General features: G+C 44.1%; 2 protein-coding genes across 5 annotated transcripts in view; one reads left to right on the top strand and one right to left on the bottom strand.

Moving 5' to 3' along the window:
* UBB (ubiquitin B) overlaps positions 1-3,769 on the top strand; it is a 9,783-nt gene extending 6,014 nt beyond the window's left edge. Inside the window, exon 3 of the mRNA XM_019511198.1 lies at positions 3,734-3,769. Within this exon, the coding sequence (XP_019366743.1) occupies positions 3,734-3,752 (19 nt within the window). The 3' untranslated portion in view covers positions 3,753-3,769. The remainder of the gene's footprint in view (positions 1-3,733) is intronic.
* LOC109293334 overlaps positions 1-11,253 on the bottom strand; it is a 15,049-nt gene extending 3,796 nt beyond the window's left edge. The window contains exons 1-16 of one of the 4 annotated variants that reach the window (XM_019511188.1): positions 11,148-11,253; positions 10,361-10,499; positions 9,730-9,872; positions 8,992-9,109; positions 7,823-8,049; positions 6,952-7,051; positions 6,181-6,252; positions 5,964-6,103; positions 5,566-5,719; positions 4,452-4,527; positions 3,515-3,604; positions 3,273-3,363; positions 2,740-2,832; positions 1,688-1,719; positions 1,230-1,312; positions 545-643 (exon numbers count right to left, since the gene is read on the bottom strand). In XM_019511188.1, the coding sequence (XP_019366733.1) occupies positions 545-643; positions 1,230-1,312; positions 1,688-1,719; positions 2,740-2,832; positions 3,273-3,363; positions 3,515-3,604; positions 4,452-4,527; positions 5,566-5,719; positions 5,964-6,103; positions 6,181-6,252; positions 6,952-7,012 (991 nt within the window). In that variant the 5' untranslated portion in view covers positions 7,013-7,051; positions 7,823-8,049; positions 8,992-9,109; ... (1 more) ...; positions 10,361-10,499; positions 11,148-11,253. Of the gene's footprint in view, positions 1-544; positions 644-1,229; positions 1,313-1,687; positions 1,720-2,739; positions 2,833-3,272; positions 3,364-3,514; positions 3,605-4,451; positions 4,528-5,565; positions 5,720-5,963; positions 6,104-6,180; positions 6,253-6,951; positions 7,052-7,822; positions 8,050-8,188; positions 8,283-8,991; positions 9,110-9,729; positions 9,873-10,360; positions 10,500-11,147 lie in introns of those variants that run through there. The other 3 variants (XM_019511189.1, XM_019511190.1, XM_019511191.1) reach the window with 3 other exon arrangements.
* Between the last annotated feature and the right edge of the window lie 3,687 nt (positions 11,254-14,940).

The following is a 14,940-nucleotide window of genomic DNA, read 5'->3' as shown; positions in this document are numbered from 1 at the left end:
AAAAAAAGTTTTAATCTGGCACTCATTGTCACCAGTAACAACAGAACATTTGAAAGATTCCACAAGTGCATTACACCAAATCCCTCCCTAAGGGAGTCCCACTTCCAAAATTCAGTCATTCAGGGTGGCATTTATAGAACACTCATATTAAAAATGCTTATTATCCCAAGTTTCAATGGAGTAAGTAGTTTAAAAAGTCAGGTTTTTTTATTCCAGTATAGTGACCTTTACAGGATTTGTCAGAAGCAGTGATGTACCTGACACCCATGCTGAAGAATTATTTTTATAGTTTTAACATGCACATAAGTGTGCCTGAGGCCACGGCTGCTACAACCACTGGTGTGAAGATTGGTTCTGCATGGAAGCAATACACATAAATAGCAGATCGCCAGTAAGTAACCCTTCTTTACTATGTCCCAATACACAAAACATTATACTCATCGTTTCAGAAAACTACATTGTATTGTTAAAATGAGAATTCACGTGAATAATCACAAGGTGCTTAAGAGACTGCTTGATTCCAGGCTTCTCAGGAAACACTTACTTGCATTTGCAGCCTGCATTATCTGTTCAAGCAGATCCAACGTCACCGTTTTTGCTGTTTTCCCACAAATTTCTATGTTTCTGGACATCCCACTTGTAACTATATGAGAGGGTAAAATGGAGACCGTCACCTCCTCCAGATCAGGAATGAGGGTTTTTTTGTTTGTTTGTTTGTTTGTTTGTTTTTTAATTTTTTTGAGAGCTGAATAATGAGACTCAACCCTGCTGAAAAAAAGATTTCTATGAAACTCTCCAAGAGGTAGTCAGTTAGTGGTTGGTTGATACCATGCACCATGAAGGTTTATATTTCATATATTCTTTTACTCTGCCTCATGTAACTGTGGATGATCTCATTATCTATACACATACCTGCTCCTTTTTAAATAATTGCAACAAGCTCTTGGCTTCATGAATAAGTCTGTGGCAATGAGTTCCCCAGGTAATTATACAGCACTGTCAGTCCCTAGTGGACTGCCTTCTAAAGCAAACTCCTCCAGCCAAGTGGTTAATGATATTGGAGGAAGCCCAGTTTTTAGTTGGAAATGGTGCAAGCTGGAATGTGGGGTATCATCAATATAAAAGTAAAAGCTGATCCCTTTTTTTTTTCTGTTGGGGAATCCTCCATGTCTCCATCAAAGCCTGTATGATGTATGTGATGAGTGTGCGAACGTGTAACATACACTAACCTTTAAGAGGTGCTAGTTGTAGTGGCGAAGGTGCAGGATGTAACGGGGTCAGTGACTGCCGTGAAGGCGCGGGTGCTATGAGGCTGTAAGAGAGGAAAGGTCCTTTCTCATGTATTATACAGGCATGTTCCATGTCAACAAAGTTTCTACCCAGGGTTTGCAGTTTGAAAGAGGGCTGGTAACTGCTATGTCACTTCAGGGGATCCTCCCCTCTTTTACATAACATACTTCTAGAATTTCTAGTTCTAGAATTTTTCTAGAAACAGCTGACTGAAATGGTTCAAATATTGTCCACATTGTATTGTGCCAAAAGAGGGAGGGCAACTGAGATTTTTGTCAGTATTAGCACTTTGGTGCATTACAAAACAATTATGAAAGGTCATGGGGAGGGCATTTTGGCTAAGGTAATTTCTCTTCCAGGAATATTCTCTTTGGTGACATACCGTAAAGTGTCTTACCTTCCCACAGAGCATGCATCATCCATGGAAGGCTACAAGAGAAACAGAAAAGACAATAGAAAAACAATAGAAGTTTTGTTTTAAAATGTATTTTAGAGATCAGGCTTTGTAAAGTCTCTCCCCAAAGGCTTATGTCAAGGCTGAGGAAGATCAGCTTTTGACTACCAGATGGAGTGGTTCATACAAAAGATACTTGCATTCCTTCCCCTCCGTGTGTCTCACCAACATAGTGAATGTACAGTCTCTTGAGCTACCTCTGCCAGGTCTAGCCTGCCTTTGGCAATGTTGTTGAAAAAGCATGAATTTGCATGTTATTACAAAGCAGTCTTCTATAAGGCTATTCACCCAGGTATATTAAAGTACTTTGTGAACATTAAACTGCATAACTCCAGTGGGCTGTGCCATACGTAATTATTATTATCCTGGCCTTGCAGGCATGAAAGAGTTCTAGGATGTGTCAAAAGTTGCACAGTAAGACGCAACAAGCTTGAGAAGCACTGAACTCCCAACCTTCTGCTGTAGCTGCTGCACCAGGCTCATTTAATTTATGTATATCCTCTCCGTTTGCATTCAAGACAACATAAATGACACAGGTGCAAATTGGAACAGCCCAAACAGTTAGCAAATGTCACCACTTTTATAGTTTCATAGTTTCTAGGGTTGGAAGGGACCTGAGCAGATCATCTAGTCCGACCCCCTGCCATGGCAGGAAAGAGTACTGGGGTCAAATGACCCCAGCAAGGTGTACATCTAGCCTCCTCTTAAAGACCCCCAGGGTAGGAGCCAGCACCACTTCTCTTTTGCTGTGGAAATGGCCACAGTGTAATACAGATTAAAAGGTGAGGTGGAGAGCAACAAAAATCTCATTAGTGAAGGATGCTGTTTTCATTCCCAAGTATCTGCTGATGGTGGGAAAGGAGAAACAGACTATTAAATCTATTTGCAGAATTATTTCTAAGTAGTCTTGAGAGTTTGCAGTGAAATCTTACAAGCCTATAGCAGAAGCAAGGTCCATTTTTGCTCATTTTTAACAAACTCAGCGTCATGATTACCCTTTGCTGCTTCTGGAGCTTTTTGATTACATCTTCCAGCCCACTTATCTGGGCCTCTGCCGCCTTCTGCATTTCATAGCGCAGCTGTTTCTCCTGAAAGAGATCATTTGAAATGGTAGAAGTCCATGAGTAGCCTTGTGCAATGGCAAAAGTTGTTTGACATCTAGTTTATCAGCAATAATATAGAAGGCAAAGCTCCCTACAAATTCTGCTGTAATGCTAGAGCAGAACAAGCAAATATTTTCCATGCTGATACTTGGGTTCATATTCTATGGGTAGAATGACTACTGGCACAGAATGACTGCTGTGTGTCACTGCAAAGGAACCATGTTTTGTTGACAGGGTAAAGATCTATTGCAAGCTGTAAAGCCTTTTACAGTCCTTCAAAACTAGAAGATCTGTAGGAAGGGATCAGTGCAGAAGGACTGTTGTTTCCATGCTATGCTACGGCTCCAAGATGTACAAAAAGAAATAAAAATTTCAGAGTGGCTCCTACCCTGCAACAGTCATCTTCTCTTTTCTCCAGATAGTACCTGTGTTAGTTGTTCTTCCAGGTAGACCTGTTGGGCCTCAAAGGTTCCTTTAGTTTCTTCCAACAGCTGTAGCAGTCTGCTCTCCTGTTGCCTATAATTTTATTAAATAGGTCATTTCAGACGATGAAACTTTCAAGGCTTCTTTTTCTTTTATGCTTTTAAGTCTAGTTTATAATTTAAGTATAATTTATGTTGTTATAGTTCCATATCTGGGAAGGCTGGGATTTATTTTTTCTTTTTACCTCCTTTCTTCCCCCTCTTTCAACTTCTGCAGTCTTTCTTCATGTTTCAGTCTCTCCTTGTGCTGCTTTTGGAGCATCTCATGCTCTTCCCTGCAGGCCAGAACATATGGTGTTCATTACAAAATACGTGTGGGTTCCACCCCTAGTACTGTTGATTGTTTGTCTGGTCTCAACTTTGAACAGGGCAATGTGCTAATATCAGACTTCAGCTTAGTTGTCTGCTCAGAAGAGAGCATAAGCCTGACAAAGCCAGTTAGTGGGTGGTGTTTTGCTTGTTACCTTAACTGCATTGAGTATTGGAGGCTGCCAGTGGATGATGCTAAAGGTTTTGGTCAATTATTGTATTTTGGCAGCAACTAGGTCTAGGAAAAGATATTAGTACAAAGGAAACAGCGAGAAAAGGGTGACTGAGACTTCACTGAATGGTAGAAACTATGTATGTAACTGGAATTTAACCGCCACTCTAAGGGCAGCTAGGAAACTACTGGTATATGACTTTTTTTGTTCTATAAGTGAGGTCTGCAGTGTTCATGCTTCCTTAGGCTCCCTGGAGGTGAATGTAGTGCCTCTGCTTCAATCCCCACTGTAACGTATGAAAGTCTGATTTCTTTTTGTTTTACATTTGTACAGGGTAGCAATGATGCTGCAATGATCTGTTTTACTCTTTCTCTACACTCACTTTTGTACACTTTGCTTGCTTACTCTTCAGTTGGTACTGTTGGGTTTGTGATCCACAGATTTCTGGAAAAAGAATTAAACTCCCCCTTCTACTTTCAACATTTTTCATTGCGATTTACTAAACAAAAATTAGTCGATGTGCAGAAGTATATGGGCCTGGTATGACTTAATCTAATTCCCTCTAAAGATGATTCAGAGTGGTGGTCAGAAAAACCCCAGCCTCTAACGTGAAAGCAATATGTACCCAAGAGAGAACGACCTTGCCTGTCTCCTGTCCTCAGGTCTTGTTCTTGGAGGTACTGTTACTCTGGACAAGTAGCTCCAAGGAGGCAAAGCTGGAGGTAAAAGCACCAAAAGGCTTTGGTGAGAACACCGCGTTTATCAGACATCTAAACAGCACACAGAGGCTGCCAGAGATCTGAATCCATCTACACTGCCTCTCATGAGACATAAGTCCAGATGTTTGTTGATAGTGTTTCTATGAAGAATAAGTACTTTTTCATCTGAACATGGCTATTTTGATTTGCCTAGTCTTAGAATTCTCCAACAAAACTAAAGACATGTATAGCTAATGCATACTTCTAGTTTTTGATGTATGTAGTGTTGTGGAATATGTTAACAGTGGGTACAGGTAACTTGTGCTCTCATGTCAGACATCAGAATTAGTAGCATGTCCTGTCCGGAGCATTAATTTACGAGCCGCCTTCTCTGCTGGTATTATATTGATTCTGTAGAGCAAGAAATGGGCTTTCTGTGGGGCAGTTGTGATATACAGTATTTCCACAGTAAGAACTATGCCTCAGGGTAAGGGTGGCAGCCACTTTGTTCTTGGAAGAGCTACAGCCTATACAGGGGAGATTCAGCCATTGTGCTCTTCCCCTAGGAAAACTTGATTTTTTTTTTCCCTTGTGTTTCCTGGAATAAGCCTTTCAGTGTGAAAGCATTTGGCTTCTATTTTTGGATATATAGAAAAGGCAACATTTGTCTGGAAAACTGAATATACTGTGTCTCTCATTAAAGCATGGTAGTATTCTGTTTCTTCTGCTTATGGCAGTTATGATCCTGTCAGTGAATTGCATGGATCTGATAGTTGCTGAAGCACCCTTCATTAATAAAGTGAAAACATAATTTGGGCTCATATACAGGTAAGACTAAACCATCCTGTAGTGATCCCTGATGTGCAGCAGTCCGATAGTTTTGCTAATCTAGGATGTCTGCATATGCTCCCATATGTTTACAACAGTAAAATTATTCAGGACCAAATAAGACACATTCCACTCTAAGGCAGCTTGAATCTAGCTGAGGAAATTGCTTCAGTGACACCTAGTCAGGTGTAGTTCTTGTGCAATGCCATGTGCAGGATGTGATCTCACCTTGGGTGGGGTCATGGGTTGGGAAGGGCTCGTTGTCATCCTTGTGCAGCTGTCTGTAGAGTTCCTTGAAGTAGTGTCTTCTGATCATGTCTTGGAATTCTTGCACAGACAGAGTTGGCCCTTGAGTCTTTAGAGCTGCTTCCACCTGGCCTGGCTGAATCAAGCAATAGGCTGTAATAAAATGGGGCTGCAGAAGTTGTAAGTTTTTGTGGCATGGACTTCTGTTATATCTCAGTTCCCTCTTTTGCTGCTGAGCTTGTTTGTTTTCGAACACTCTGCCTTTTGCTTCTGATTTGCCTTCTTAGCTTACCTCATATGATGATTTATAAAACAAACTATCATGGAGTGAGGTCTCATGAGACTGCAATTTATGAGAGTAAGGAAATGGTGACACTTACTGACTGACATGTTTTCAGATAGTCCCGAAGGAGCAGGATGAAGACTGCGCTGAATTCAGGGAAGCAGTTGTATGATGGCTGGTCAAGTCCGATTATTAGCTGGTCCCAGACATACAGTAATGTATCCATGCTCAAGTAGCCTGTGAAAGGAGCAGCGTGTCCTGTTAATCCAGGAAAGGGCTTCTGACCCATTTAGGCACCTCAGACACGGCCTTACCCACAAAGAGAGTACTCATGGCTGGTTGGAGCATGTGCTTCATGGCCCTCAACAGGGATTCTTGAGTTTCCTCTGCAAAACCACAATGAAAGAGACATTCAGGTCCTTAGGCACACAGCTCTCCTATTCTAAATTGGTTCAGCACAGCTGCTGGAGTTTGAGTTTGACTGATAGTTCAAGTAGAGATTGACAGACTGGTTTTGTCATGAGCTAGGAACTATTTCATATAAGACAGCCTAAGAAATACAGCAAAAGCTGTGTTAACCGGCACTTTATTAGCCAGAAAACTATTAACTGGCATCTGAGGGATGCGGCCAAAGTGAAACCGGACGTACCGCTTCTGAGGGCCTTCCCATTTTGCCGCCACGAGCCGGTTTTCTTTGCCGCTTCTTCGGCCCACGGCCCAGGGCACAGCAACCTGTGCAGGGCCCCCCTCCCTGTCCCCCAGCACGCTGACACTGGGGAGTGCACCAGCCGATGCACATTTGATTACCCAGAGTATTTGATTAACCAGAATTCCCTGTTCCCAGGGGATGCCAGATAATGGAGTTTTTACTGTATGTGCAGATCGGGCAGATCCAGTGGAGCTGTGCTGATATGCACCAGCAGTGGATCTGACACAAAGCACTGCTTTCCTTTGCAATAATGAATGTCCTGTCTTCTGAATCCCAAACTCGAGGAAGATGAGGTTCTGTGTCTCCCCTCCAAGCAAATCGTACAAGTCGTTGTAACATCGTACTCACTCCTTACTTTACTACCAAGCCACCTTACCTGACTGACTGTAAATGCCCTGAATAACTTTGGTCAGGTCCCTGTCCTGTTCCTGTAACATTGAGCTTACTTCCCCCAATACATCGGTACCAGCAGCATCCTAGAAAGAAAAAGAAACAACATGTAAGAGATTGAAGTGCAGATTGGGCTGAGGGAAGGACGCAATGTCTTATTGGTATCTGTCATTTCTGAAGCTCTGTTAATGGGTGCTTCACAGAACTAAGGAAAGGCATGATCAGTTGCTCTCTCTAGCCCAAGCTGAAATGCCTTCATACTGGGTTTATATAACTTGACTGGATATACCGTTTCACTTTCATCTGTCTACAGGATTTGGTACCTGTTGTCTGTTCTGTGGTTTCAGTAGGAGACTGGACTGTTTTTATTAATACCCTTCTGCATTTATATAGCACTTTTTATCGAAAGAGCTGAGGATTTACAGATGTGGAAATTATTTTCCACATTTTGTGGGTGGTAGAGGCACGAGAGCAGGTTGTAACTTGGGCAAGATCACAAAGCTAGCAAAGTCTCCTCTAAATGCAGGTTTCCTGACTCCCAGACCTCTGCTCTAACCACTTGTGTCCGCAGCTGCCCTTTCTCCTTTCGCTATCCTAGAAGGGGCCCTGTGTTTTGGTTTCTGCCAGCTCCAAGGTAGTTCCCAGGCAGAATGGACAGTGTGAAGGATTGAGGGTGGGGAAGTCAGTCCAGGAGCCAGGAGTCTGTGCTGGGAGGTGCAGCGAAGAGCAAGAGATACACGCAGGGGAGCAGAGCAGGAGTGATGATGACTCTGCAGTGATGAAGCCTGTCTGGATACTAGCATCCTCTTTCTCTGAAAAGTGATGGCCCTGAAATGTGAGAGGCATTTGAACTCTACCTGGGTGAAAGAGAGTCTCACGAACCGAGGTCAAAGGTTCATGAACGTGATAAACTCTTCCACCAGCAGGGCAGAAATGGAGTCCATGGATAGGTTGGGAGGAGCAGTGTCTAGGACGACTTGCAACAGAGGCACCAGTAGAAAGTATTCCATATCAGGCAGATGTGTGGCTGCGCCCTGAAGCTTATGGTAATAGGAGAGGACATTCCTCAAACACCTTGCTGCAACTGAAATTTAAAACATCTGTCATTTTCCTGGGTCTTTGTCCTCACCCCCTTTTCCTCTGTCTTGGTGTTGTGTGCATTCCTAAATGCAGGCTGGAAAGGCAACCGTTATCAGTGACAGCAGAACTACAAGCAACATTACCTTCATTGTCTTTCAGGTGCTGAAAAGTGGGTTCAGTGGACAACAGAGTCTGAGACTTCAGGAAAATCTCCCGGTCCTTTGGGGATTTAGCTTTATTTGCTGCTACTTGAGACAGATAGTCTAGGCGTACTGGGGAAAAAAACAGACCATATGGGGAAGACGTTGGGTTTGATTCCCCACCACTACCCGTGATTTGTAATTTAAGACAGAGGACTTTATTCTTAAGGTTCCTATTATTTACCAGGCTCCTTCTTATCACACTGCTGGACCCTGCTGTGTCATTAAGCTTGCTTGCTTTAAAGAAGTTTTGAACTATAGTTTGCATAGGTTTGCATAGTTTCCATTGTCTTCAGGGGAAGTGCATAGGGAACAGATAAGCATCAGGTTTGACACTTACAAGTGTGTAATAACCAAGCTGCATGAGACATCATGTCTGATGATATCTTCACAATTATTCTGTGAGCCCCAGAGAGAAGTCCTCCCTAGCAGGGGTGAGTGAAGCAGGGAAGTCACTCGAGCTCTCACTTGAGTTTGTTGGGAGAATTTCTTCATGGGCTTCCCAGGAACCCCTTCCTACCATGTCATCTGAAAGAATGACACGTGTGGACCAAGAAAAAAATCCTGCGTTTTTTTAATTAGCTCTACATAGAACTTTTTTATACTTATGATTGAGGCTGTGAACAGCAGTCCCAAGGTCCTCCATCCTTTGCATTTGTGGGTGTCTATTAATCCTAGGGTACATTGGTTTGCAAATGTACTCAAAGCCTGGTCAAGAGCAAGAACCACTGAAAAAAATGGAATACCTCTTGGATTAGACAGGTAGAGCCTCCAGGTGACCCTTCTGAAGTCTGCAGGGAGAGGCTGGTTGAGAAAAGCATGCATTTTCCCTTTCAGCTCTGGCCTTTCTTCCATCAAATTAATCTGAAAAACAGGGCAAGCAGCTCAATTCTAAACTGATGCCTTCTAACACAAAAATAAATGCCCCTTTCTATAAGACTTGGAGCCCTGGTGTGCAGTGCAGCTGCTCAGTGAAGAGTTTTCTTACATGAGCCATACAAAGGCAGACCTCGTACCTGTTCCCAGTAGGTAGCCTAGTGCAAAGAAGGCTTTTTGTATCAGTAATCACCTAGAACAAGGTGGATGGTTAATCTAGGTTTTCATATCTGCCTGGTATCGACTTTTGTCTAAGCAGAGCAAATGAGGTGAACTGGGAGGCGAACTGATCGTCTCTGCTGAGCAGAATGATGGAGAAGCTGAAGTGTAGCTCACTAGATGCAGAATTGACATGCCTGTATTCGTGACTACACACAGAATTTGGGTCCTAAAATGAGAGTTTTAGCCAAAAGCACAATTTGGGGTTCTTGGCAAATATCTTGCCACTAGCAATATAGATGAAGGACTATGAAAGAACACGTTTTGTCTTTAGTTTGCCCAACTGGTTCATCCAGCTGGAACTGCTGCAGATTACATGAGTTCTTTAGTTTGAGTTTTGAACAGTTTTCATGCAAATAAACCTAGAGAAAAACAGCAAGAAAGCATACCACTCCATTCCTGATGTGACTCAAGACCAGGGACAACTTGCTTCTCAGATGATCACCATCTCTCATCTCATGAGCTACTTGGCTGTACAGCTGCTCCTCTAAGGAAGCGCTAATTTGAGACATCATGGCTTTATACAAGTCTCCTGAAACAATCAGAAGATTTCTTTGGTGCTAATCAGGATAAAGGGACAGCAGCCAAGACAGCAAATAGGAAGGGTGTCTCTTTGGTGATGGGCATGTAGACTTCTAATGATTGTATTAGGACTACAGTTACAAGATCCTCTCATCCAGGGGGTTGCATTTTGGCATTTTCTCTTACTGTGCACCATCTGAGGCATACAAGAAAAGCCCTTGGTGTCACTAGCAAAAGCTACTGTGCCAGCTTAGAATTTAAATCTGTTTATAAATGAGTATGTCCTGCCATGATTACTACCCAGCTAAACTCCAGATATTCAGTTATAACAGAGCTGGGCATGGTATAATGCCAAGATATATATTATGAAAGAGGCCAAAGATTAATGGAGACCTTAATGATTTATGCAAGACAACAAGGCACTCAGATGAAAGGAAAGTGTGGTGATGGAAAGCTAAAATAAGAGGGCTGGATAGTTCCCATTTGCCAAGCAGTTACCTCTTTGAATGGCCCTGGCAGCTCTCTGCAGGACAAAAGCCTTCTCTGCCTCCAAGAGGTCTGTGAAGACATTGACGTGGCTCTCTGTCATCTGCTGCTGGACAGCGTCAAATAGCCTTATTGTAAAATCTTTCCTCTCCTGCCCAGTACACAGAGGGGAGTCAGTTAGCCCAGACTCGCTTGGGCCCTAGAATTCTTCCCGAATAGGGACTGAGAGTCCTTAGGTCAGGGAAGAGGAGATTGAGGTAGTAGACACGTCTGTGGGGAATGCCCTTATCCTTCAAGTCTCATATATACATATAACTCAGATACTGCAGGAGACAGGTTGTGGAATTAGTGACCCCGATGATAACCGCTGTTGCTTTCTTTGTAAGTTCATTCCCAAAACATTATTTATGCCCCAGCTTCTTCCTTTTAAATGTGGCTCTTGTGGGTATTTTTAAAATAGCCAAGGGACTTCTGGCTCTCTTGCTTTTTGCCTTTATGTTCTAAAGCATACTTGCCTCTGCACTTGGCAGAAGCTGAAATGCACAGGTAATGTAACAGAGCCCCTAGGGAGCCAGACCTCTGCATGGGGTGAGCCGGCGGCACAGTCTACTGTGTCCCACATCCCACCAGTGGATATTACCCAGGAGACCATCCCTCCTCCTCAGTGCTGTTGACTTGAGGAAATACGAACCCATCACTTAGCCACTGCTCTCTGAGGCAGGATAAGCAAGATGCAAACTTGGGCTGCCATGACCCATCAAGGCATGTCCCAACTTTCTGCGCGTTCGTCCTGCCATACCTGTGAGTTCTCAATCTGTCTTCGGGCATTCTGTAGCAGCGCAGAGTTCCTGATCTGCTAGTCATTGCTTCAGACTGTTTCACCAAAGCAGGCAAGCTGGTGCTATTTCCTGTTGCTACAACAGTCTTCACCAGGGCAGCTACCAGTCAGCCTGTTCTGGTGGCCACAAGGAGAGTGTTTACTTTCACAAGCCCCAACCCTCCTGTCTTTTCTCTTATTAAGATGAGAGAAGATCTCCAACCCTCAGACTCCTGTTAAGAGTGGTGGTTGATGGCAGCCTTTACTTCACGGTTTACTTTCATGTCGTGTCCCAGTTGCTGGTCTAATCTCATTTGTCTCACACGAATGAATGTTGGACTGTTAGAAGGGTTCATACTGCATCTTTTCTTCTTCCTCCAGGCTGTCTCTGTCATCTTTGTCACCCACCAGCTTTCTTCCCATCCAGGCCCAGGATAGGGATTGTGTTTTTCAGTGGTACGGTCTCATTTGTGCGTGACCAGGACATGTTGTATCCAAATGGGGCTTGGGGTGATGGTCTCCGCACAGTCATTCATAGGGGTTCCATGTCCAGTGAATGATGATTTTTGGTGGGGGGAGCACCTACATAACAGGCTTGCTGTACTCACCATGGCATGCTACTAAAACAGGTATTTGTGGTCTTGTGCTGCCCTGCTACATCCTGGCATATGCCTTTACTTCTGTGTCTTCCTTGCCTCTGTTGCAGTTGATGGTGGGTGTGTTGGGGAGAGGGCACGGCACATGGTAGACTTCAGATTCTTGCTTCTTTCTAGTATTGTCAGCATCTTTTCCCCATCCATTGGGAGTCTCACCCCTGGCTTCCCTTACTGCAACTAGTTGAATAAGGACTTATTGTGCGCTATACAAGAAAAACCACAACACGCAGGAAGCCTAGCTCTGGATGCCTAAGCACTAGTCATAATAATTAGTTGCATGAGTTTAGTTTATCCTGTGGCTCTGAATGGTAGCAGAATAATTCCATTATGTTTAGTCTTTTCACAATCCTTCCTGAATGATCCTAAATAAAGGCTTTATCTTGTATTATAATTATTTATATGATGATAATATATCAAGAGCTGGGTGCCAAGTACCGTATGCAGGGCTGTTTCTTCTCCCTCAGAGCACTGAGTACAGTACAAATAAACACAACAAACCCTCAAATTAACTTCCTTTTCCCAAAGCAGAGCCTGGTCATGTGGTTTAACTGCCAGCTGTTCATATGTGGGCATTCAGGCTCACAAAAGGAAGATGGGGACTTTCATGTGGGATCTTTGCATGACAGCTCTGACCTTTGCGAAAATGATCCCGTCCAGGCAGAGGAGCATTCCCATGCTCCCTTTCCAGATTGTCAGACTTCTCTAACAACAGTTCATTTCTTTACATAATGGGCTAATAGAAGCTCTTCTTCCTGGAGACCCCTCTTCAAAGGAGAAGTATGTTGCTTGTCAGAGAAGATTTTTGCAGAATTTCTCTTCCTCCCAGACAAATCTGGTGACTGTACCCAGAGCACTGGGCATCAAGACAGTTCTATTCTTGGTTCTGCCACTGATTCATATAAACTTGGGCAAGTCACATAACCCTTATGTCTTGCTTCCTTTTCTGTGAAAGGGAGCTAATATTTACAGCAATGGTCAGTGTGTGTGTGTATGTGTTTGCATGTGTAGGCATTTATACATGCTCAGTGTTGCAATGACTGAAAAAGTATTTGTCTTTAAAATCCTTTGCCAAAAACTTTTCTTTTCCTGTCCTCCTTCAGCTGCTTTGGGATTTGAGGAACCATTGCTAGCAAAATCCATTCCTAGCCTTGTTGCACTCTGCCTCTTCCATTGTGTGTATTATTAAAGCTAGATGCACAGAAAGTAGTCTCCGAATGCAATTCTGTGGCTCTTTTTCAGCAGGACAGAGCATAGAGGTAGGAGGCTACTTCATACAAAACTGTTTACATCTCTGTGCTGGGGTTTGTTATTTTTGGAAAGTACAGCATAGCCAATTCCCTGTTGAGGGAAAGGAAGCCAAAACAGCCTGTCATTACAAAATCAGCTTCATTTTTTCCCATAGGTCCACACAGATATCTGAGAAACTGAGGCATGGAGCAGATGGGATGTCACTATGGCTTCTAAAGAGGTGTCTTGCTTCCACCAAAGAGAGATTCTAGCTGCGGTGGGGCGCGGCAGATGTTCCTTGGTTGCTAGCTTGGCCCCTGGAGCCTGCAGAGGATTACTGTGGACTTTCTCTGGGCCTCTGGCAGTATGGTCAAAAGAAAAATCTGCTGGGGGAAGATGGGAGAGAACTTAAGAGGTTGCTGGGTGTTGTCTGAACCTCTCTGCTAGGGAATGTGCAGTGTATCGTTGCTGGTAGCTCCTCACCACTGGGCTGATCTGGCTATGGGGCCTGCGTTCCAGTTTGCACTGGCAATTCTTGCACTGGAAGTTCCCCTAACTGGGTGGTGACTAGTGAAGTTTCTCTTCCCATAGCAGAACTCTTGTGCCACAGACTGGGTGAGGGGGGCCTAGGTGGGAGAAATCATAGGTGCGTACTGCTGTCATGTCAGCTGTGCACATTCACCATTTCCGCTTCTGGTCTGGCTGGCATGGGGTAATGCAGACTGTGAAATGAGGGGAAAGAAACAGATTCCCTGTTCACCTTGGAGAAAGGGAGACGAACAGGAATGATCCACCTGAGTTCTTTCCCCTGTGCCTTGACTCTGTCCTAGCTATTCTGCTCTCCCCCGTGTTTTGCCAACCCACCTGACTCTTGCCCTGCAGCGCCGCCCCCGCCAAGTTATTCCAGTCCTGGGCTCACCTCCAGTGAGAATGGCAAGCTGTGATTACCCTGAAATGGCAAGTAGCAAGTAGGTATGGTCCTACCCCCCAGTGACGCTCTCCATCACGGTGTATCCGAGTCAGTCCCCTACCAGGAAGAAGCCTATAGAAGAAATGGGAATTCCTATAAAGATGTGGCTTCAGCCAACTAGAGTAAAATAATAATTGGGCTGGTGTTTTTGACCACTGTGAGGGGCCTTGCTCAGAACGGCAGTCCTGGCGGCACTGAGTGGCCTAACTCATGGGAACTGGGACCTCTCTGTTCAACCGTCTGGAGCAGTGTCGGACAGATGATTCTCTGGGCTTTGTTCATTAACATTGTGGTGATGCTGACTCCCTTTTGCTCTAATTTAAGCCTCATCACAGTTTGGGGGGTGTGAAGCCGTGTGTGGAAAAACAACCACTTCTTGCAAAAGCCTGTTAGCACATGGTTTTGTAACAGTCTTGTCCGCCCTCGGGGCTGACTGAGCAGTCCTGAGCCTAGTGACAGACCTGGGAGCAGACCCGCAGACTACAGGAAGAGTCTCCACTAAAACCAGCCAGCCGCTTCATCAGATCTGAGCCTGCTCTTGTGGAGAAACTTCAAGATGCTGGTCTACCACATGGGAAACTAGGGGTTAATAGATATGCATGTTTATACTCACGATGTGGCCAGCCAGCCATTGCAATAGAGAAGTACAGCGCTCATTGGCTCTCTGTTGAGGTTTTCTTTCTCTGTGAGATCCATCTAGTCACTTCCTGCTAAAACTTCATCATGCTGTCCTTTTTCACTTAATTGGATGGTCAGGTTGCAGTCCATGGCTACCCTGGAGGCAGGCTGAATCTCTGTCCCTGGATTCATCAGCGCATACAGGGAGTGCTAACAGGCGGATCATTTCCTTCCCAGGATAACACCAGTCTTACCCACCGGGAAGTTGTTGTGTTTTTTTTTTTTTTTTTTTTTTTTTTTTTTT

This window comes from Gavialis gangeticus, unplaced genomic scaffold (genome assembly GCF_001723915.1).
Source record: "Gavialis gangeticus isolate Ggan-Ray unplaced genomic scaffold, GavGan_comp1, whole genome shotgun sequence".
Taxonomy (NCBI): domain Eukaryota; kingdom Metazoa; phylum Chordata; order Crocodylia; family Gavialidae; genus Gavialis; species Gavialis gangeticus.
Note: the sequence above shows the minus strand (reverse complement) of the source record. Positions and strands in the feature narration are given on the sequence as shown.